The sequence below is a fragment of the Phyllostomus hastatus genome, unplaced genomic scaffold, assembly GCF_019186645.2.
Source record: "Phyllostomus hastatus isolate PE091 unplaced genomic scaffold, TTU_PhHast_1.1 phas_contig_210, whole genome shotgun sequence".
Classification (NCBI taxonomy): Eukaryota; Metazoa; Chordata; class Mammalia; order Chiroptera; family Phyllostomidae; genus Phyllostomus; species Phyllostomus hastatus.
The window spans coordinates 19109173-19131564 of NW_025333737.1; the positions used below are offsets into that span (position 1 = coordinate 19109173).

General features: G+C 39.6%; 2 protein-coding genes across 7 annotated transcripts in view; one reads left to right on the forward strand and one right to left on the reverse strand.

The window, feature by feature from the left end:
* Positions 1-1942, reverse strand: part of ACACA (acetyl-CoA carboxylase alpha) — a 259834-nt gene extending 257892 nt beyond the window's left edge. For 4 of the 5 annotated variants that reach the window (XM_045835837.1, XM_045835836.1, XM_045835833.1 and 1 more), the window contains exons 1-2: positions 1796-1938; positions 1376-1620 (exon numbers count right to left, since the gene is read on the reverse strand). The gene's annotated coding sequence lies outside the window, so the exon portion shown is untranslated. Of the gene's footprint in view, positions 1-1375; positions 1621-1795 lie in introns of all 5 variants that reach the window. The other variant, XM_045835842.1, reaches the window with a different exon arrangement.
* Positions 1943-1996: 54 nt separating this feature from the next.
* TADA2A (transcriptional adaptor 2A) overlaps positions 1997-22392 on the forward strand; it is a 48037-nt gene continuing 27641 nt past the window's right edge. Inside the window, exons 1-5 of one of the 2 annotated variants that reach the window (XM_045835843.1) lie at positions 1997-2150; positions 3457-3583; positions 12823-12929; positions 14090-14149; positions 21040-21131. In XM_045835843.1, the coding sequence (XP_045691799.1) occupies positions 3559-3583; positions 12823-12929; positions 14090-14149; positions 21040-21131 (284 nt within the window). In that variant the 5' untranslated portion in view covers positions 1997-2150; positions 3457-3558. The remainder of the gene's footprint in view (positions 2151-3456; positions 3584-12822; positions 12930-14089; positions 14150-21039; positions 21132-22392) is intronic. The other variant, XM_045835844.1, reaches the window with a different exon arrangement.

The following is a 22392-nucleotide window of genomic DNA, read 5'->3' on the forward strand; positions in this document are numbered from 1 at the left end:
ATTCTAAGTCAGGGCACATATCCAAGTTGCAGATTTGTCCCCCAGTTGTGGCCAGTAGGAGAAGGCAACCAAGTCAATGTTTCTCTCTCACATCGATGCCCCCTCCCCCAGTCTCCCTCCCTTCCTTTCTCTACAAAAGCAGTGAAAAATGTCCTAGAGTGAAGATAAAAACAAAAATTCAGTTCAGGTGAAAAAGACATGAAGGTAAGATCTATGTTTGACCCTATCTCCTCTTTGTGGAGGATGTGAAAGTGGTTGCATAGGTGTAAAGGTGTAGGTGAAACACTGATGTTAGTAAACTATCTGTTGAACAACTGCTATGTAAAAGGACAATTTATGCTTCAAAGGGCACTTTTAATGTTTCTACTGTCTATTCTCCACACAGCTTCCAGAGTAATCACTCTAAAGTAAATCAGATTACTTCTTGTCTCAATCCTTCCAAGGCATCACACCATTTTCCAATAAAATAAAAAATCCAACCATGGCTTATCAGATGATACATGATCTGGATTCTGCCTATGTCTCCCAACTCATTTCTCTAACTGGCTGTGCTGCAGCCACACTGGTCTCATTGCTTCATCTGCAACATGGCAATCAAGTCCCCATCTTAGGGCCACTGCAATTGCCATTTCTCTTCTCCTAGAATAGATTTCCTCTAGAAAGCCACACAGCTGCCTCTCTCATTTAATTAGAATTTCTGCCTATGTGTCTTCCCTTAAGAGGCCTTCCTTGTCTATCCTCTCTAAAAGAGCATCCTCACATCACTCTTATCCCTTTAGCCTGATTTCCCCCCTAAAACTTACTACATTACTGGGATTTACCTATTATTTAGTAATATATTCTGTTATTCCTTGTTGTCAACCTCCTCCACTAAGAGGCAGACTTTGTTCTGTTCACTGCTGAATACCCAGCACCTAGAACAACGTCTGCTCATATTTGTTAAATGAATAAACAGATTTTCAGGATACATCGAATATAAAACTACTCCATATTTATTTATGCAGAGAAGAATGTCTGTAAAGTATATAGCAAAAAAAAAAGTCATATAAGCAGAAAGTGTAAATGAATTTTAAAAGTTGGATAAATTTATGAAGGAGACTTTGAAACATAGGTAACAGCATGGTTAAGGTGGACCAGTTTGAATCCCCTTCGTCAACACTTCCTATCAGGGTGATCCCAAGTTATTTGTAAGCCAGAGTCTAAATGTCTTCAGCTGGAAAATGGGAATAATAATGGTGCCTATCTCATAAGGTTGTTTTTGAAGATTAAATGAGACCATATATGTAACCTCCTTTGTACAATGCCTGGCATGCAATAAATAATCGACATAGAGTTGCTATTATAATAATTAGTAGTAATAAGAGTTGGGACATACCTAGCCCTCAAGATTGACATCAGAGTGGACCACCACATCGTCTCATCATTGCGCCTCAATTTGGGTCTCTGAAGCCCAAAGAGGGGATGGTTCTTTCCAAAGGAGATAATTTCGACGGCCCAGAAGCATCTGAATGAAACGCACCCTGTTCACCCCTACACCATTCAGTCTGGTTAATCCATGAGCAGCACTTCAAGACCCCGATTCCAGAAACGGCCAGAGTCCCTTGACTTCAATTTCCTTTGCTGCAACAGGAGTGAGAATGTTAAATACACAAAAGCAGACCAGAACAGGCCCGCCCCGCCTCACGGCACTCCGGAGGGGATCAAACAGCACCACAGGCCGGCACCAGGCGACCCGCAACGCACTTTACGGGACATGTGATTACTGGTCGGACTCAAAGTCGGGCAAGTTGCTCACCCGCATCCTCCCAGGCCTCTGCCATAGGTCGGGAGCGGCACAAGGGGAGGTCCCGGCCGGACCAAGGGGCTTGAGGCAAGCGAGCCACACACGGCGGGGCCCAAAGGGCAAGGGAGGGAAAAGGGTGGAGACGACCAGCTCGCGGTACGCGGCCGGGAAGGGGCGAGCTCGCGCTTGCGCTGCTCGGGAGCGAGCACGCAAACCCAGGAGCGCGCACGTGTCTGGCTGCTTCTCGGCGCGGAGGTGGGGGCACGGTGAAGTGAGGCTCCAGGAGCTGCAGGGCTGACGGCGGGGCTCGAGCCTCTCTAAAGGCACGAGGAAGAGGTGGAGACCACGAAGTGCTGCGGGGATCAAGGTCAGGCTCCGAGCCTGGGCGGCGGGGAACACGCGGCAGGGGGGCGGGCAGGCGGCGTCGGGCCACGTCGCGCTTTGAGGGAAGGCGGGGCTTGACCTCTCGGCCCCGCCCCGCGACGTGCTCGGTGCGTCCGGTGCTCGGTGTGGCTCCGTGCTGTCCCAGTTTAGGCATTCCGGTTTGCGCCGTGCAGCGCCTACCTATGCTAGGGACAGCCACTGTGTCTTGCCACTACAGACGTTTCCCATTGAGTTTTCCAGTAGCCTTCCACAGTAGGCATTTAAGCTCCCAGCTAGAGCTGAGGCTGATGGAGGCTCAGGCAAAGTGACTTACCCAAGGTCTTGCAGCTAATAAGGAACTAAAGGAGAATTTGAACCTTGTCAAAAATTGCACAGCCTGCACCTGTCCCCCACACCACACTGAATGCTGTTCTTCACGTACCTTCCGCCCTACCAGTAACATCTTTGAACTTGGTAAATGTTAATTTTGGAGCTAGCATCCATCTTTTCATGGATGTTATTACAATTTTGTGCTTACGATGTGGAGTGTTATCAGATTGTTTAAACATCTTTTACTTAGCCCTATCTAGTAACGACTGTTGAAAATGGCGCTGCTATTCACTACCTGTAAGATGTTGTGCAGCCCTGGCTGTTGTGGTTTGCTGGATTGAGCACCGCCAGCAAACCAAAGGGGAACCAAAGGGTCACCGCAGGGTCAATGCACAGTCAGGGCACATGCCTGGGCAGTGGGAGGCACTCCAAAGGCAACCACACATTGATGTTTCTCTCCCTCTCTTTCTCCCAGATTTTTTGACTAATGAATGACTGAGCTCTAACTGCCTTCTGTCCTTGTATGTCTTATTCCCGGGTCAGATTTCTCTAAGAGATCTGGTTGCTTTAGCTGCTGTGGGGTTTGTAGTTGGAGCATCACAATTGGCAACCCCTCTGAACCGTGTGAAATGTCTGAGAGTCAGTTTCCCAAAGAAGGAGAGAAGTGCAGCTAGACAGAGGAAACCAGTAGTTGTTATTAGAGCTATGTAGCTTTTTGTAGAGGCCTTACCATGGGCCAGGCACCACAGTACATTATTTATATGGATTTTGATATTTAATCCTCAAAACACCTCTGGGAGTTAGATACTATTATAACCACGCCCATTTTAGAGAGGAGGACACAAACTTATAGAGATAAAATACTTGCTTAATGCTACAAAGTTCGGAAGTAGTAGAGTTCAGTACATTGCACTGTCTTCTCTTTATCTTGTTCCTTTGAATGATTTCCTGATCTGTGTGCCGCTGTTGTTTGTTCATAGGGGATCATCGAGCTTTGGCATTTGTGTCGGCCAGCTCTGAAATCTCCTTTAAGGGGCACTGCACTGAGGAAGATCAAAGCCGCAGTCTTTGCTAATTCAGGAATGGACCGCTTGGGTTCCTTTAGCAGTAAGTACTGTGTGAGCAAGTCTCTGGTGAATAGTAACAGCAAACCGAAGTGGAATTTGCTCAAAGAAGAAAAATAAGCACTTTGAAGCTAAAGCCCTATGAATCTGATCCTAGAGAAATAAGAGTATCAACTCAACATAAAATCAGTCAATATTTATTGATTGCCCACTGAACACATAACACAAACACATCACCCTAGGTATCATAAGAAAACTAAGGTCAGATGCACCAGGCATAGTATGATTAACCTGCATTTAAATTTTAAAAAGCAATTGTATTTCTCTTTAGAATGAATAACATATTTGTGATGCCTTTATAAATAGTGTCAGTGGTTGAATTAAAGAAAATGCCCTTCTCCCTCTTTTAGGTAGAACTTAGAGTAAACCACATATAATAATAATACAGAGAATTGCAATATATGTGTGAAATAAACTCAGGCAGCCACACTATGGAGAGAAATATATATATATAATACACACATGCATACTGCTTTTTCTCTAATTCTGAAGATAAGAGACTTCGCAGAAATAGAAATCCATTGTTAGATGTTAGCAGTGTCCCAATGAGAAGAATCAAAGTGGTACTTTTTGGGTGTTGTTTCCTCTAGATCAGTTTCTTAAAGGGGCTCTGATTGACTCTCTTCACAATCTCTACACACATTTAGCACAGAATAGTCTTCAGACATCAGTTTAGATCTCATTTTGCACATGGAGAAAGAACCTAAAAGAATTGTCCCAATGCTGGGAGTGAAAATTGAAACTGTTCCCTCTCCCTTTTAAAAATAACTTTTTTAAAAATGTATTTTATTGATTATGCTATTACAGTTGTCCCATTCCCCCCTTCACTTCCCTCCACCCTGTACACCCTCTCCCACCCACATTCCCCCCCTTTAGTTCATGTCCATGTGTCATACTTATAAGTTCTTTTAGCTTCTACATTTCTCATACTATTCTTACCCTCCCCCTGTCTATTTTCTACCTACAATCTATGCTACTTATTCTCTGTACCTTTTTCCCCCTCTCCTCCTCCCATTCCCCTGTTGCTAATCCTCTATGTGATCTCCATTTCCGTGGTTCTGTTCCTATTCTAGTTGTTGGCTTAGTTTCTTTTGGTTTTGCTTTAAGTGTGGTTGTTAATAATTGTGAGTTTGCTGTCCTTTTACTATACATGTTTTTTTTATCTTCTTTTTTAGATAAGTCCCTTTAACATTTCATAAAATAAGAGCTTGGAGGTGATGAACTCCTTTAATTTGACCTTATCTGAGAAGCACTTTATCTGCCCTTCCATTCTAAATGAAAGCTTTGCTGGATAGAGTAATCTGGGATATAGGTCCTTGTATTTCATGACTTGGAATACTTCTTTCCAGCTCCTTCTTGCCTGTAAGGTCTCTTTTGAGAAATCAGGTGACAGTCTGATGGGAACTCCTTTGTAGGTGACTGTCCCCTTATCTCTTGCTGCTTCTAGGATTCTGTCCTTCATTTTCACCTTGGCTAACGTAATTATGATGTGCCTTGGTGTGTTTCTTCTTGGGTCCAACTTCTTTGGGACTCTCTGAACTTCCTGGACTTCCTGGAAGTCTATTTCCTTTACCAGAATGGGGAAGTTCTCCTTTATCATTTGTTCAAATACGTTTTCAATCTGTTGCTCTTCCTCTTCCCTTTCTGGTACCCCTATAATTTGGATGTTAGAATGTTTAAAGATGTCCTGGAGGTTCCTAAGCTTCTCCTTGCTTTTTTTGAATTCTTATTTCTCCATTCTTTCCTGTTTGGTTGTTTTTTTCTTCCTTCTGGTCCACTCTATTGTTTTGAGTCCCAGTTTCCTTCCCATCACTATTGGTTCCCTGTGCATTTTCCTTCATTTCCTTTATGGTAACCTGCATTTTTTCATCTAATTTGCGACCAAAATCAACCAATTCTGTGAGCTTCCTGATCACCAGTGTTTTGAACTGTGCATCTAATAGGTTAGCTATCTCTTGGTCACTCAAAAGGATGAGTTCTGGGGCACTGATTTGTTTTTCTGTTTGAGCCATCTCTCTCTCTCTTTTTTTTTTTGGTCTGGTCACTCCTGTTACAGTGAGGAGTGGAGCCTTAGGTGTTCACCAGGGTGGGACTCCCCAGTCACTGAGTTGTGATGTCATATGTGGGGGCGGGGCCAAGAGGGAACAATGGCGGTAGCTCCATTCTCCGTGGGACCTCAGTCCCTTTCCTGGGATCCTGGGTTGCGCAATCTGCCCTGCTCCACAATCGCAGCCTCACTGGGTCTGCCAGCTGCCCCTTGTGTACTCAGGGTCCACCCGCTGCAATCTTGTACACCCCAGATGCCTTAGGTGCTCCCGGTTGCCTTAGGCGCCCAACTCTCCCTGTTCTCTGCGCTGCTACCTGCCCTGTGACCTGTGCCCGGCTGCTTGTCTTGGCCCCTCCTACCAGTCTGGATAAATGGGTCTATTTCAACTTCTTGGCTGTCCAACTTCCATTCAGATCAATTTTCTGTCAATTCTGGGTGTTATTCGGCCTCTAAATTATTGTTGTTCCAATCTTGGTTGTGCATGGAGGTACAGTGCGTCCACCTATGCCTCCATCTTGGCTGGAAGTCCTAAAAATAACTTTTAAACTTTTTATTTGGAAATAATTTCAAACTTACAGGAAAGTTGGAAGGTAGTCTTAAGAGTACAAAAAATAACCCATACACCTTTTGTTAACTTTTTACTCTATTTGTGTACATTTTCTCTCTCCCTCTTCTTCCCTATTAATAGAGATATATAATACATTGATATATTTATATATATATATTTATAGATAGACACATACACCCCATATATTTTTTTTGAATCATTTGAGGGTAAGAGATATACAGTAAGTCTTCAATGTTGTTGATAGATTCTTGGAAACTGCAACTTTAAACAAAATGAAATAAAACCAATGTTACCACAGGCTAGTTGATATAAACAAGACTTAAGTTCCTATGGCATATTTCTGGTCACAAAAACATCACCAAACTTCGAACTAAAGACCCCAGACACTTCTAATACTAAACATTGAAACAAATGTAAGCTATACATACATTTAAGAAAGATGGATAAAAACAAGACAATCGTTTTCCAACCCACTTATTCCAGTTCAGGGTCAAGAGTGGCCAGAGCCCATCCCAGCAGCTCAGGGTAGAAGGTGGGAACTGACCCTGGACAGAACACCATTCCGTTGAAGAGCATACTCACTCATATGGGAGAATTTAGATATACAGTGCGCCTGACGTATACATCTTTGGCATGTGGGAGGAAACTGGAGCCTCAAGGGAAAAACCCCTGCAGACGCAGAGAGCATGTGCAAACTCTTTACAGACACGGGCCCCAACTGGGAATCAATTTTTTTTCATTGACATCATAACAAAATGACATTGAACAAATGAACAGAACATTGTACAAGGGTGTGCTATAATATCATGGCCCTTTACTCCTAAGTACTTCAGTGTTTATTTCCTAAGAATAGGGATATTTTATTATATAACCTCAGTAGAGTTATCAACTTCAGTAAATTTAACATTGATAAAATACTTTTATCTGACCTATTGTCTGTATTCCAGTTTTGTCAGCTGACTCAATAATGTCCTTTATGGTGTTTTCCTTCCTGTACAAGAAACAGTCAGGTCAGGTCTTGTGTTAAGTTGCTATGTCTCTTTAGCCTCCTTTAAACTGAAACATTTGCACAGCCTTTGTTTTGGTGACTTTGACACATTTGAAGAATACAGGCTCCCCCCCACCCTTTTTAAAAATAGAGGTTTCTCATTTGGGGTTTGTCTCGTTTTGCTCTATCCCTCATTGGTGATATGATTTTTTTTAACTGTTTATTTTTAGAGTTGGGAAGGGAGAGAAAGAAAGGAGAGAAACAATAGTGTGTGAGAGAAACATCAGTCAGTTGCCTCTCACCTGCCCCCAACTGGGGATCTGGCGCGCAACCCAGACATGTGTCCTGACTGAGAATCGAACTGGCCACTTTTTCAGTCTGCAGGCCAGCACTCAATCCACTGAACCACACCAGCCAGGGCTGGTGACGTGAATTCTGAGAATCCAGGCAAGGTGTCTTCAGTTCTCCACTGTATAATCTATTTTTTCCCTTGCATATATACTAAGTAACCCATAGGAAGATGCTTTCAGGCGATAAAATACTCTGTTCATCAAAATTTTTTCCTAGATTTAACATTCATTGATGATTTTTGCCTGATCTAGTCTTGACTGTGAAGGTTGAAAAAACGATTCTCTCCACCCCCCCATTCGGCACTCTCCACATTAACTGGTTGGCACTCTTAGCATTCTACTGTAATAAAGAGACTGCTCATGTCCTTTATATATGTATGTATGTATTATAAATATGAATACATGAATTCTTTTCAATGGTTTAGAATTCATTATTATACTTCATTATTTTGGTTCTGAGATTGCTTCAGTTTGACCACTGTGAGTCCCTTCAAACTGGCTCCTGCATCCTCTGACATGCCCTCCCCCCATCACTTTTTGAGCATCTTCTCACTTTCTGGCATGCCATGTACCAGGTTCATCTTGTACTTCTGCCCCAACCTTGGAAGGAGCCCAGGTTCCTTTTAGAGAGGATTGACATTAAAGACCAAGATCTCATCACTGCTCATTGCTCCTAGAGTATCTTTGTATTTTGGCCCACGGAGCTAGGAAAAATATGTGCATATATGCCTTATACACATATACCTATGTGTGTGCATATGTGTACATTGTGTACATATTCACATATACATGCATATACACATACAGATACCTTTTTAAAGAAATCATTTGTTCGCATGGATACCTCTACTTCATCTTCATAGGATTTTCCTTATTTCACCTGTTCTTTATTTGTATATCCTGTTTTCAGCAGGAACCTTGGCTCCCAACATCAGGATATTTACTCATTTACTCAGTCTTTTTTTTTTTTTAAATTGGTTTGAGAGAGAGAGGCAGAGAGAGAAACATTGATGTTTGTTGTTCCGCCCTGTTATGTATCCCCTGGTTGATTCTTGTGTATGACCTGACCGCGGATCGAACATGCCACCCTGGTGTATCCAGATGGCGCTCTAACCAATTGAGCTACCCAGCCAGGGCTGCTGTCTTTTAATACATCCAAAATTATTTCATAATTGCTCTGCACATACCACTACATACAACAAACCCGCTTCAGCACGTTCAGGATTTGTTCGTAATTCTCCCCTGCATCACCCAGGACTGAAGGTGTATTGTTAAATGTAAGTTACTTGGATTGGTTCTTCTTTTTGTTCCTCTTCAGAGTAGTTATAGCATTCTTTTTAAATACTGTTGGGTTCACCTGTTCATTCTAATTTCAGTTTTCCCTTCCTATATTTCAATTTTTTAAATATGTAGAATACATATGCTTCTAAAAATCAAAACTATACAAAAAGATATATTGGAGAATGAGCACTTCTTCCTATATCTTTTCTACTCCATTCCATTCTCCCTCCCCAATCATTTGTAGGTATTGATTTTATTGTTTTTAGGTTTATCTTTCCTTTTATTCCCCCCCTTCCTAAATTCTTACAGAAAAGATAGAATACCATACATGCTGTTTTGCACTTCGGTTTTTTTTTTCACATAATAATATCACCTGGAAGTAGTATATGAGTTTATAGAGATTGTCCTCATTCTTTCTTATAGTTGCATAGTACTCCATCATGTGGGCGTACTAGAGTTTCTTCAACTACTCCAGTGCTGACATAGCTATGTGGTATTTTGCAGTTACAAATAAAGTTCTAATGCATAACCTTGGGCATATATATTTTTGTATTTTCAGATATGTATGTTCCTGGTAAATTCCTAGAAGTGGAATTACGGGTCAAAAAATAGATGGATGATTAGTTTTATTTAGATACAGCTAAATTCTCCTCTATAGGAATGGGGCCATTTTGCATTCCTATCAACAATGTATGAGAATGACTATCTCCCCACAGCCTTACTAAGAAAGTATGTTATCAAGTTTTGGAATTTTTGCCAATCTGATAGGTGAGAAGTTACAGCTCAGTGTAGATTTTTCTTAATTATGAAATTGAATGGCTTTTGATATGTTTAATGGTCATTTTTATATCTTTTTCTTTTTCTTTTTTAAGATTCTGTTTATTTAAGTTAAGAGAGAGGGAAAGGGAGAGAGAAAGAGAGGGAGAGAAGTATCAATATGTGGTTGCCTCTCACGTGCCACCCTACTGGGGACCTGGCCTACAATCCAGGCGTGTGCCGTAACTGGGAATCGAACCAACAACCCTTTTGTTTGCAGGCTGGTACTCAATCCACTGAGCCACATCAGCCAAAGCTCTCTTTTTAAAATACCTCTTCATGTCTTTTGCAATAGGATTTTGGTCTTTCTTTTTCTTCTCAATTTTTAAAAGTTTTTTTTTTAAGATTTTATTTATTTACTTTTAGAGAGAGGGAAAGGGAGAGACAAAGAGAGGGAGAGAAACATTATTGTGTGGTTGCCTCTCATGAGCCCCCCCACTGGGGACCTGGCCCACAACCCGGGTATGTGCCCTGACTGGAGTAGAACTGGCGACTCTTTGGTTCGCAGTCTGACACTCATTCCACTGAGCCACACCAGCCAGGGGTAGAAGTTTTTTGTAATATTAGGGATTTTAGCCATTCATGATATGTTTGGAGATATTTTCTTCCAGCTTATTAGCTTTTTTTTTTTTTACTTCTGGTGTTTTTGTTTGTTGGCTTTGTTTATGCACTCAAATTTATTAACCTTTTATTGCCCTTGGATTTTGATTGATAGTAAAAAAAAGGCCTTTCCCTACTCCTAGGTTATAAAAAAGTTCTGGTATACCTTTGTGAAAGATACTTTGACTATATGTTTCAAATACCCTCTGTACATGCAACAGTTTTAGTTCTAGGAAAATACATATCTTGAGGAACAAAATGTGAAAAATTTTATATACAGGAACACTGATCTCAGCATTCTTTATAATAATAAGGAATCAGAAACAGCATGAATGTCCACCAGTAGGGAACTGTTTAAATGAGTTGTTTTCAACCTTGAGACCCAGTGAAAAAACCCCCTTTACTATTTGGAAGTAAAATACATAGATAATGTAATATATCTACAGTCATGATTTCAAAGAAATAAAAGCAAATAGTGCTCTATAATAACAGAGGATAAATAAAAAGAAGTAATTTCTAATGAAATAATGAAATTTGCAATAAAATGCGTATTTCAATGTTTAGATACGATTACACTAGAAGACAGTGAGTGACTCAAGTGGTCAGACGCTTGCACACATATGCTGAATCACTGCATCCTGCAACCACGTGCACAACGAATATTTCACATGTGCTGTGTTGGTGACTTAGAAATGCCACAGGGTTGAATAACTCTTTATAAGGTTCTGAACAAAACAAGGTAAAGTCTTGTATAAGAGCACATGCAGTTGCCTTCCTGAAAAATTCAGTGTATATTAAATTTCAAAAGCACTTCTTACATGTAATACGGAGTTGGGTTCTAGGTCATGTAACTATGAATACGTTTTTTACCTACTTGAATATCTGATAGGACATTTGAACGTTGTACAGGAATATCATTCATCCATTAAAAAGAATAAGGAAGTTCTGTGTATACTGTCATGAAAGGGGTTGACAATATGTTCAGTAAAAAAAGGCTCTAAAACGTCATGTATATATAGTATTCAACTTTTGTTCAAATAAATGCACACACACACATAGAATAGAGGTTGGGAACCAAATGTTATTAGAGGATGATATACTTTCAGTGTCTAAAATTTTTAAAACTATAAATTGGATTGCTTTTACAAAATAATTACTTATGAACATAAAAGATTTAAAGCTCTTTACTTTGGTCAGTGGCTGATTTTTCCCTGAGGAACATTTGCAGAAAGAAAAATAAGCTTATATCATTAATACAAAAGGATGATAGCAAGAAGGTAATTTGGTAAAAATTGGCATCTCGCATTTAACATAAAACAATTTTTGTTCTTCTTGTATCAAAATTTTAAATGGGAAAAGTGGGGTAGTTGCCGTTCCCCATATTTATTTTGAAGCTATTGCCAGAAGGAATACATTCCTTTCCCCTGTCATTTTCCTCCAGGTCTTCATTTAGAAACAAATGAAAAAGCAACAATCACCACTTGCAGGAGAGAAAAGTGCCTAGAAGAGTTTTTGATTTTAGGAAGGAAAATGCTATTACAGAATGTGAGAAATCCTGCCCCAGGCCAAACAGATAAAATCCTTACATCTGCCTACAAAGCCTGTGTTATCTTAGACTCCTGCTGTTGATCCGCAGAGAACTGCTTTGCTAGGTTGCCCTGACTCTAGAGAGGCAGTTTGGGGCCTCCATGTCTGCATTTTTATGACTAAGAGTTTGGTTTGTCCTCCTCACCTTAATGTTTCGGAGACATTGGAACTGCTATGTTCTTGGCTAATTGTGGGAGAAAGGGAGGAAGCTTTTCTGGGTTTAAATCCCAACTCATATTTAAAGTAGTATATCCCAGCCCTGGCTGGTATGGCTCAGTGCATTAAGCACTGGCCTGGGAACCAAAGGGTCTCCAGTTCAATTCCTAGTCGGGGCACATACCTGGGTTATAGGCTGGGTCCCCAGTAGGGGGCACACATGAGAGGCAACCACACATTGCTATTTTTCTCCCTCTCTCCCTCCTTTCCCCTCTCTCTAAAAATAAATAAATAAATAAATAAAATCTTTAAAGTAAATAAATAAAGTAGTATATCCCAAGATATACTTAAAAGAGTTTTTTCCCCAACTTTTTATTCTGAAAATTTTCAAACTTACAGAAAAGTTGAAAGAACAGTATGGTGATTACTTGTTGCCTAGATTCAGCAATCATTAACATTTTGTCAGATTTTCCTTATCTATAAATATTTATGTGTTGTATAGGTATGTGACATTATTTTCCCCTGAAAAAATAAGTTGTGGATGTGGTGAAACTTCCAGTTAAAATCTGCCTTTGTCGGTTTCTTTGCAGGGGCCCTGTCTGCTTTGATGCTGTTTGAAGTGATAGGTTCACTGCAGTGGGGAACAAAGCTGCCCTGGGATAAAAACGAACATAATTTTGTGTTTTCTTACATGGAATGGGCTCCTCGTGTCTCCATGAACTTTTCAGCACAGCTTACTGCTTGTGTAGTCGTTTGCAGATTTTCACCCACTTGCTCTTAAGATAATGATAAGGTTTTTTGAAGCTAGTATGTTTTCTTTTTGTTCTAGGTGATCCCTCTGATAAGCCACCTTGCCGAGGCTGCTCCTCCTACCTCATGGAGCCTTATATCAAATGTGCAGAATGTGGGCCACCTCCTTTTTTCCTCTGCTTACAGGTAACTCATTAACCTAGGCTAGTTTTATGGATGTGATAAATTCAGAGATGACTATCGATTGCTTAGAAGAGCCATACCTTACTAAATCTGTTCCTTCCAGTCAGTCTTCCAGTACACGCATTACCATTGCAAACTTGGAGAACAAAGCAGATGGGCAAGATAGATTGTTGAATACAGGCATATCTCAGAGACACTGCGGGTTCGTTTCTAGACCCCGTAATAAAGAAAGTATCACAATAAAGCCAGTCACAGTTCTTTTGCTAGTGGAGAGTCTTGCCTCCAATTTGTAAAACGCAACATCTGTGAAGTGCAGTAAAGTGAAGCACAGCAAAATGAGGTGTGCCCATATTTCCTATTTCTGTATGAGCCTAATGCTTAACACCATTTTTGCCCGCGGTGTTAAGTGCTGAGACTACAGTAAACAGAAGAGGAGGGTAATGCCTTTCGATAGCACCTGTGACACTGTTTATTGTCTTATTGAAGAGTGCTCTTCAGGGCAGGTGACAGACGAGAACAAACCATCTTGTGGACAATGATGAAAATAGTAATACTAATTATACTCTGTGCCAGGCACTATTTTGAGTACTGTACATGAATTAACTCTGAAATCATCACTACAACCCAATAAAGTAAGTACAATTAGTGTTCCCATTTCATGGGAACAGAAACTCAGGCAAAAAAAAAAAGGACAAGTAATTTGCTCAAGGTCACACAACAAATACCATATTTATTGGATCCAAGGCACTATTGATTATAAGAAGCATCCCAGTTTCAGAATTGTAAAAATAACTGATGGACGTTATAATATACTTTTTATTATGAGTCCTCATTTCAGAGTTTTAAATTATGAAAAAATGTGTCTGTGATCCATGGTAAGCATGGATCCAGAATTTTAATATAGGCAATCCGGGGCTTATGCTTTATCAAAGGAGTTGCTGTCCTAGGAAAAAGTCCGTCTTTCAGATTGTTGTGTATTCTCTCCAAGGATCACAGAAAAGCTGTGATCATGAATAGAACCATCCTGTGTGGATGCAGACAAGATTAAATGAAGTCTTAATAACTCAGCCTATGAGTAGAATACCCTCAGACTATCTTCTATTTTTTAAGAAAGCATTTCAAAAGGTAGCTTTTTGATAACTTAATTTTCCTCTTTTTTGCAGTGTTTCACTCGAGGATTTGAGTACAAGAAACATCAAAATGATCATACTTATGAAATAATGGTAATGATGAACTTGTAGGAAATTTCTGCTTATTTTTCCAGTCTTACAATGGGAATTGGTTTTTTTTTTCTCCACCTTTAAGGATCTCTTTCCCTTTTCTTTCCTCCTCTTCTGAATTAGGTCATTACTATCCAGTAAGTTTTTTAGAGTTTTATGGATCTACTGAGGCATTTAAGCCCCAAAATCATTTTATATATTCAGATTTTTGTTTCAAACTTAGAAGGAAGAAAACACTCTTTGAGATTTATTGATAGAAGAGGTATGCTGCTTTTTAGGTTCATTGATAAACGTACAGTAGGTGTGTTGTCAGTGTGTTTTGGCTGATGGTGTTTTCATGTGGTTCATGGGGTTAGTGGTGATGCTTACCACTGATACTCTGTCCCCCTTCTGTGGGAAAGTTAGGTACCTTTAAGAGTTAAGTTTAAAATGAACATAGAGTGAATGATACAATACATAAAATCACTTTGAAGAGACAGACTGGCTTGTAGGCCAGAGTAAGGCCTTGCCTGTAATTTAATTGTATTGCCACCTCTATTAAAGGAATGAGAGGCAGATGTGGATAGGGTACTTCCAAGCTCTAGCCAGAGAAATGGGCACTTTAAAAAGCCAAAGTAAATACCTGGTTGCTTGGCAGACATATATATCTTTGTCAAGATAGTTTTGTCAGTTATCAGAGCATAACTTAGAGTTCACCATGTAGTTTTTCTTGCAGGAAAGAGAGCTGCTGGGGCATCTGTTAATACTTGACAGTAGTAGTGCCTCCCTCTTCTACTTTTAAAGGCCCATGTGATTACATTGGGCCCAGCTGGATAATGAAAGCGACTCTTCCTAGTCTGAGGTCGATAGATGAGTACCTTAGCCCCATCAGCAGAGTCCCTTCACGTGAATGTGTCGTTAGTGTGTGAACAATCAGGGGACAGGAATCCTGGGGATGAAAGGGGCCATCTTTAAGATTATGCTTACCACAGCACTATTGTATGTTTACCTCAGTCTCTTAGAAGTTTAGAAAAGGGTGAATCAACATCTCTGAGTCAGATTATTTGTGGGGTCCTGTTAAGATGGATTTCTGGGTTTACAGTGCTGAGTCCAATCCTGTCCATAATGAATTAATGAAAATATGTTCCTTGATAAGAGTTCTTGGCAGCCAACTGGCCTACGTTACCCTACCTCTGTCTAAATACTTTGTCTTCTAAATACTTTCTTCACTAATTACAAGACTTGGAATACTTTTTTTTATACTAGACTGTGTTTTTTAGAGTGGCTATAGGTTCACAGCAAAATTGAGTAGAAAGTACAGAGATTTCCCATATATTCCCTGCCCCCACAAACACTTCTACTCCCCTACTATCAACATCCCCACCAGAGTTGTACATTTGTTACAATTGATGAACCTACACTGATACTTTGTTATCACCCAAAGTCCATGTTTCCGTTAGAATTCACTCTTGATGTTGTATCTTCTGAGGGTTTGTACAAATATATAATGTCATGTATCCACCATTTTATAGTATCATACAGAATAGTTTCATGGCCCTGAAAATCCTCTCTGCTCTGCCTGTTCTTCGTCCATCCCTCTCCTTGTCCCCTGGCAATCACTGATCTTTTTATAGTCTCCATAGTTTTTTTCAGAATGTTTTATAGTTGGACCCATTGAGTATGAAGCCTTTTTATATTGGCTTCTTTCACATAGTACTATGTATCTATAGTTTTCCTCCATGTCTTTTTATGGTCTGATGGCTTGTTTCTTTTTAGCTGTGAATAATACTTCATTGTCTGCATGTACCACAGTTTATTTACCTATTCACCTACTGAAGAACATCTTAGTTGCTTCCAAGGTTTGGCAATTATGAATAAAGCTGCTCTAAACATCCATGTGCAGTTTTTTGTGTGGACATGTTTTCGACTCCTTTGGGTAAATACCAAGGAACTCAATTGCTGGATCGCATGGTAAGAGTATGTTTAGTTCTATAAGAAAATGCCAGACTGTCTTCTGAAGTGGCTGTACCGTTTTGCATTCCCACCAGCAATGAATGAGAGTGCCCGTGGCTCCACATTCTCCTTGGCATTTGGTGGTGTCTGTTCTGGATTTTGGCCATTCTGATAGGTGTATAGTGGTAACTCATTATAACCGGCATGTCTCTGGTAACATGTGGAATATCTTTTCCTATCAGTACCTTTTCCCCCTTTTGTTAATTGCAAAATGAATGAAGTGTGGTCCAAGTAGCTATGGCTTTGAGGGCATTTCATCAAGGTTATCAGATCTTCAGACAGCTGGTTTATTTGTTCCCAAATTCACTCAAGAATGCCTAGAGCCATAACACACTTATTCATTTGGATTGGGAAAAGAATTCCTTAAAGGATATTAGGTATAGGCTCAATAGGTTGATGGTCATCCACTGTAGGAAAGCTGACCAGGAGTTCCCGAGCTGTTCTGGGCACAGTGTACTCTGCATAATGCTGAAGGTACTAAGTTTCACTCCAGGTCCACTTTATTCTTCTGATTACATCCTTTCTCAGACATTCAACATCCATACACACACATTTTAAAATTCTCTCTTTTACTTTCAGGGAGCTTTTGGAGGTTGTGAATATTTTCTCCTTTTTTCTGCCAGACTTATCTACTCCCAGATAAGGGCAAGAAGAATCTCCCTCAGTGGGAATGATGGCCCAGTTTTGGCTTTCTGCACATGAAGCAACTCAAACTAGATTTATGTTTTATTTTATTTATTTATTTATTTATTTTGCATGTGAAGCCTCAGAAAACTTTAAATGGTTTTCAGTACTTTTGTCATCTCAAAGTGTGTATTTTTGGAAGTTACTCATGCTGTGGTGGGTGGTGCATTAAGATTTCTGAGTCCTGTGTCTATTTTTGTCTTATAATTCTTAGAACCTTGAACAAGTCAAGGCACCACTTTCTGCCACACCCTTTATACCAGTGATTCTTAAACTTGAGTGCAGAAGGACTACATGGGGAGCTTCTTAAAAAATGGGAATTTCTGAGCCCTGCCATTAGAGGTTTTGGTTCAGTAGGGCTAGGTTGGGATCTGGAAATTAAGTAACATTGATAAAACTTCAAGAAAAACCGTTACATCTATTTATTTATTTTTGATGTACAAAGTCTTTCTCATTTATCTTACAGTAAAGTTGATGAGGGCTAATATTCCAAAATACAGTTTTAGAAATAACACAGGCTCTTCAACTACGAGTTGTCATATTTACATGTATTTTTGGCACTGGCCAGGTTGAGTGATTATATGAATTTAATGCAGACGCATGAATTTCTCTCTCTGGTTTCATTGTACCCCATGTGTGAAGCATGTTTATAATACATGCTCAGATAAACATGTATTGATTATTAGTAGTGTAATTTCACAAATCACCACAGTATTTTTGTCATTAACAAAAGATATAACCATTTATAAATGGCTAGGTAATCTGAAGACCTCTTATGTCACTTTTTTAAAAACTCAGGAAATTTCAGACATACTAAAATAGAGAGAATGGTGTCTCACTTATCTATTGCAATCTAACAGCTACTGCAAACTTTTGTGGCTTAAAATAGCAACCATACTATCTCCCACAGTTTTGTGGGTCAGGAATTCAGGTTAGACTGGGCATGGTTAGGATAACTTTCAGTTCCAGTGCTGGAGCTGGAAGTCCAAGGGGCTTTTTTCCACACACCCTGGCACCTCAAGAGGATGGCTTGGATTGGTTGGGAGTTAGCTAGAACATCTTAACTGCCTGAGGCCTTGGTTCTTCTCCAGTAGTCTTAGGGCCTCTCCTTCTCCAAGTTACCTTTCCACATGGTCTTGCCAGCAAAGAGGCTATTTCTGATGTGGCTCAGGAATCCTAAGAGCACAAAAATGGAAGCTGCTAGGCCTTCTTAAGCAAGTCACAGGTCCAGCCCATATTAGAAGGGACCACACAAGGATGTAAATTCCCGGAGAGGCTCATTGAGAGCCACCACTGTAACCAACTACCATATGTAGTATAATAAATTCCCATGCACTTGTGAGTAGCTCTTAAAATGATCAACTCATGGCCTATTAATGTAAATCCCCAACTCTTCAGATTACTTTAAAGCAAATCAAACATCATATCATTTTATCTATAAATTCTTTATTAGACTTTCCTAAAATTTAGAAGTAATTCAAGTCACTTTTCACATTTCCCCAATCAGTTCATAGAAGGTTTTTTAAAAATCTCTGTTCCATTCTCCACCTCTGAAAAATCACTGTTCTGATTTTTATTACCATAGATTAGTTTTGCATATTCTACAACTACATATAAATGGATTCATACTGTACGTACTTTTGTTAATATTTTGGGTTTGTTTTTTTTACTCAGTATGGTTTTGAGATTCATCCATATTGTATAGTTCATTTCGTTTTGTTACTGTGTAGTATTCCATGGTGAGACTATAACACTGTTTATCCACTCTGTTGATGGACACCTGGGCTTTGGCTAGTTTTTGAATATTACAAACATTCTTGTTCAAAGCTTTCTGTGGATATATATTTCCAGTTTTCTTAGATAAATACTTAGGAGTGGAATTGCTGGGTCATGGAACAAATGATTAACGTGTTAGAAACTGTCAAAAAGTTTCCTTAGTGGTTACGTCATTTCACACCCCTACCCGCGGTGCCTGAGAGCGCTGATCGCCGCGCATGTGCGTCGGCTTGGGAACTATCAGCTTCTTTAGCTGTTCTGTGGGTATCCTAAGTGTACAGTGGTATCATAAAGTTTTTTCCAACGTTTATAATTTCTTCTAATTGTGATATAAATAAGATACATACATTCCAGTTAGTTGCCTCATATATTTTCTATTCCATGGTTTCTCCCTAACCTTCCCTCACTCTTTCTCTCACTCCTTCTAAGTTTATTTGATTTTTTCAACTGAGTTATCGTAATAGATGTTAATACAGGCTGAATTTTGCTAACTAATATGTTCCTCTGTCTTTTGTGTTTCCTATAATTTGGTAGTTAGATTTAATGGCCATATTATATTTATGATCATTGTCTAGATCTATCAACTTATTGGGGATTACAAAGTAATTATCTTTTAATTCTGTTACTCCTTTAATTTGACTTAAATTCTATAAAAAGATAGTTCATATCATTATCTGTGTGATCACCCTTAGGTAGAGTTTCTACAGGAAAGGCAGGATAAATAGTTGATTATTTCCTTTTTTGCAAAAAGATTTTACTTGTTTTTAGACAGAGGGGAGGGGAGGGAGAGAGGGAGAGAAACATCAATGTGTGGTTGCCTCTTGAGCGCCACCAGGGACCCTGCTCACAACCCAGGCACGTGCCCCAACTGGGAATTGGAATCAAACCAGTGACCCTTTGGTTTGCAGGCTGGCACCCAATCCACTGAGCCACACCAGCGGGGGCTTATTTCGTTTTCTGGGGGTTTTTTTTTTCTGGTTTTGAAATATTAGTTGGTTTCCTGGCACCCCTAGATATTTATAATGCTTTATGTGTTTCATACCTTTGCAGTGGTTATCCTTTTTAATGCTCAAAATGTTCCATTTTTAGTTAGTGGGAGCCTCTACAGGTTAGTCTCTGAATCCTTTTGACATGACGCTTAATAGTCTTTGAGAGCCTCTTTGCTTTCCAGTATGACAAAATGTTCCAGTCTCACCTTGTACATTTCCTGACTCAAAGCTAGAATCAGCTTTTTCTTCAAGGAGCCCGAGTCCCTTTAGTGAAAATAGTATTTAGAGACTGTATAGTAGGTAATAGAAGCGCTTATTGCTGCTGGGTGGGTCATTGTTTCTAGACCTTCCAGTGAACAAGTGTTAGGAAATTATTCTTTTAATACAAAATACATCATGAGTTTATACTAAAACTTTCAGTTCAAATATAAGACGAAAAAGTTTTACATAACTTCATAGATCTAAAATCCCACTGCCCAATGATGCCAGCAATTATTTATTTGCTTCACCCCGTAACACAGCCACATGCAATAATCTCAGAGTACACAAAGACTACTAAAAATAGGTTAAGGCTTACTTTGGCAGTTCCTTTTACTTTTAGGGTACCGTTATATCCTATAGATATGCAGTCAAATTATTATATTTTAAAGTCAACTAAGATAGTTGTGTGGTTATGCCTTAACATTAATTTATATGTTTGTTACATTTTGCTTTTAATTCTTATGATTTTAAAATTTAATAATTATATACAGTATATATGGTTTCAAAGTCAAATCTGCAAAATAGGGAATACTCACAGAGGTCTAGCTTTTATCCCTGTCCTTTCCACCTGCTTTCGCAATCCCTCCCCCATTGGTGACCTTTTCTTTTAAATGTATGGGTTATTCTTCCATTTAAAAAAAATAAATAAATAGCCCCAGGTGGTGTCGCTCAGTTGATTGGGCCTTGTCTCACAAAGCAAAAGGTCTCCAGTTCAATTCCTGGGCAGGGCACACGGCCGGGTTATAGGTTTGGGCCCAGTCGTGGTGCAGGGCACATATGAGAGGTGACCGATCAGTGGTTCTCACATCGATGTTTCTCCTCTTTTCTCCCACCATTTCCCCTCTCTAAAAATAAATAAATAAAATATTTTTAAAATTAATTAAAAAATAAATGTATACACATGTATTCCCTCTTAGCTACATGGGAGCATAATAAAATATCTCTACCTTTGTACTAAGTTAAAAATATATATATGTATATATATACTTCTGCTTGAGTTACATGGCACTTATGGGTGGTAATATTTATTGGAGACCCTTGATTGTGGAAATAGGAATAAGGGCGATAGACTACCATGAGAATAGTTACTGAAAGAGAATAGGTTTTGAGAAGGACATAAATTAGTATTACAATTGAGTTTTCTAGTTCCATTTCTATATCCATTCTTATGCAAACCTTTTTCTTTCTTAGACCTCAGATTTTCCTGTTCTTGACCCCAGCTGGACTGCTCAAGAAGAAATGGCCCTTTTAGAAGCTGTGATGGACTGTGGCTTTGGAAATTGGTAAGAGCTTGGTATTGGAGCTTCTCCTGCCCTAGTGGGCTTAGAGAAGAAGATGCTCTCAAAGAGTAAAGGGAGGAGCCTCAGAAAGAGAAGTTTGAGATCATGTGTTGGGGGGAGATCATATGTTGCTTTTCTATTGACCCATGACTTAAAGACAAGTCCTCCTGAATGCCTTCCGGGGATATGGGATGTTTCATGGTCTCTGACTGGGCAACCCTGAAAGATCATTTTGGATATATCAATAGCCCCAGATGGAGGGAGGTTGGTTTATTCCCTCCTGAATATTGGGGCAGTTTAGAATCATTAATCATTGCTCCTTTCTGATTCTGTGCATCTTTCTTGGCTGTGGATGCCCTCATCTTTTAACTGAGTCAGATTTTAGGCAAATGACCAGAGCTTACCCAAGATTCAAGTTCAACAGACTTCCTATTCACATTCCCTGTTTTAGCTTTCAAGTATCTGTCTGAGTCCAGGTTGGGCAGAGCTGGATAGCAGTCATTGCTGTTGCCCTAAGTGGCAACAGCACTTAGTAACAGCACCACCACTTTCATTTCTATCAGTACTTTGACACTGACAGTATCATTTCGTTAACTAGATAGCAGAGGCATTATTAAATATATTTTGTTCACGAAGGATCTGAAGCTCAGAGAGGGGACTTGAAATGGTTTCTCATGATCACACAGCTTGTTAGTGAAGGAGTCTTAACTAGTTCCATTCTGTCCTGCCTTCCTAGTGCATACAGTCTTTCCTGATATTAATAGACTGTATGTTCTGCTGCCTCCCTTATGTCGAGAGCTCCGAAGGAGAATTGAGTTTAGTTCACATTTTGCTTGTATTTATTCATCCAGCATTTATGAAGCATCATAACATATCATCTGTTACAGAGAATACCAAAAAAGATAGAAAATGTGATTTTTCATGAGACACTTAGTAGCCATCTTTAGCCTTTTTGGTTTTCCATTTTTTGCTTGTCATTCTATTGCTCTTAAATGGCTAATCCTCCCTGTCCCCCTTCCCTCTTAGCATAGACCACAAAAAGACTATTGTTTCTCTGTCCATCGTGGGTAAGGCGCTAAGCTTGTTGGTAAGGGTGCTAGAGTTATGAATTATGACATCCTGCCCTCAAGAAACTTATAATCTAGAAGGGGAGTATATATATATATATACACACATATGTGTGTGTACATGAAATGGTCTGTCCAGAAAGTATCCAGCCATGTAATATGAAAAAGAGACATTTATTTAAGAAGATACAAGACAC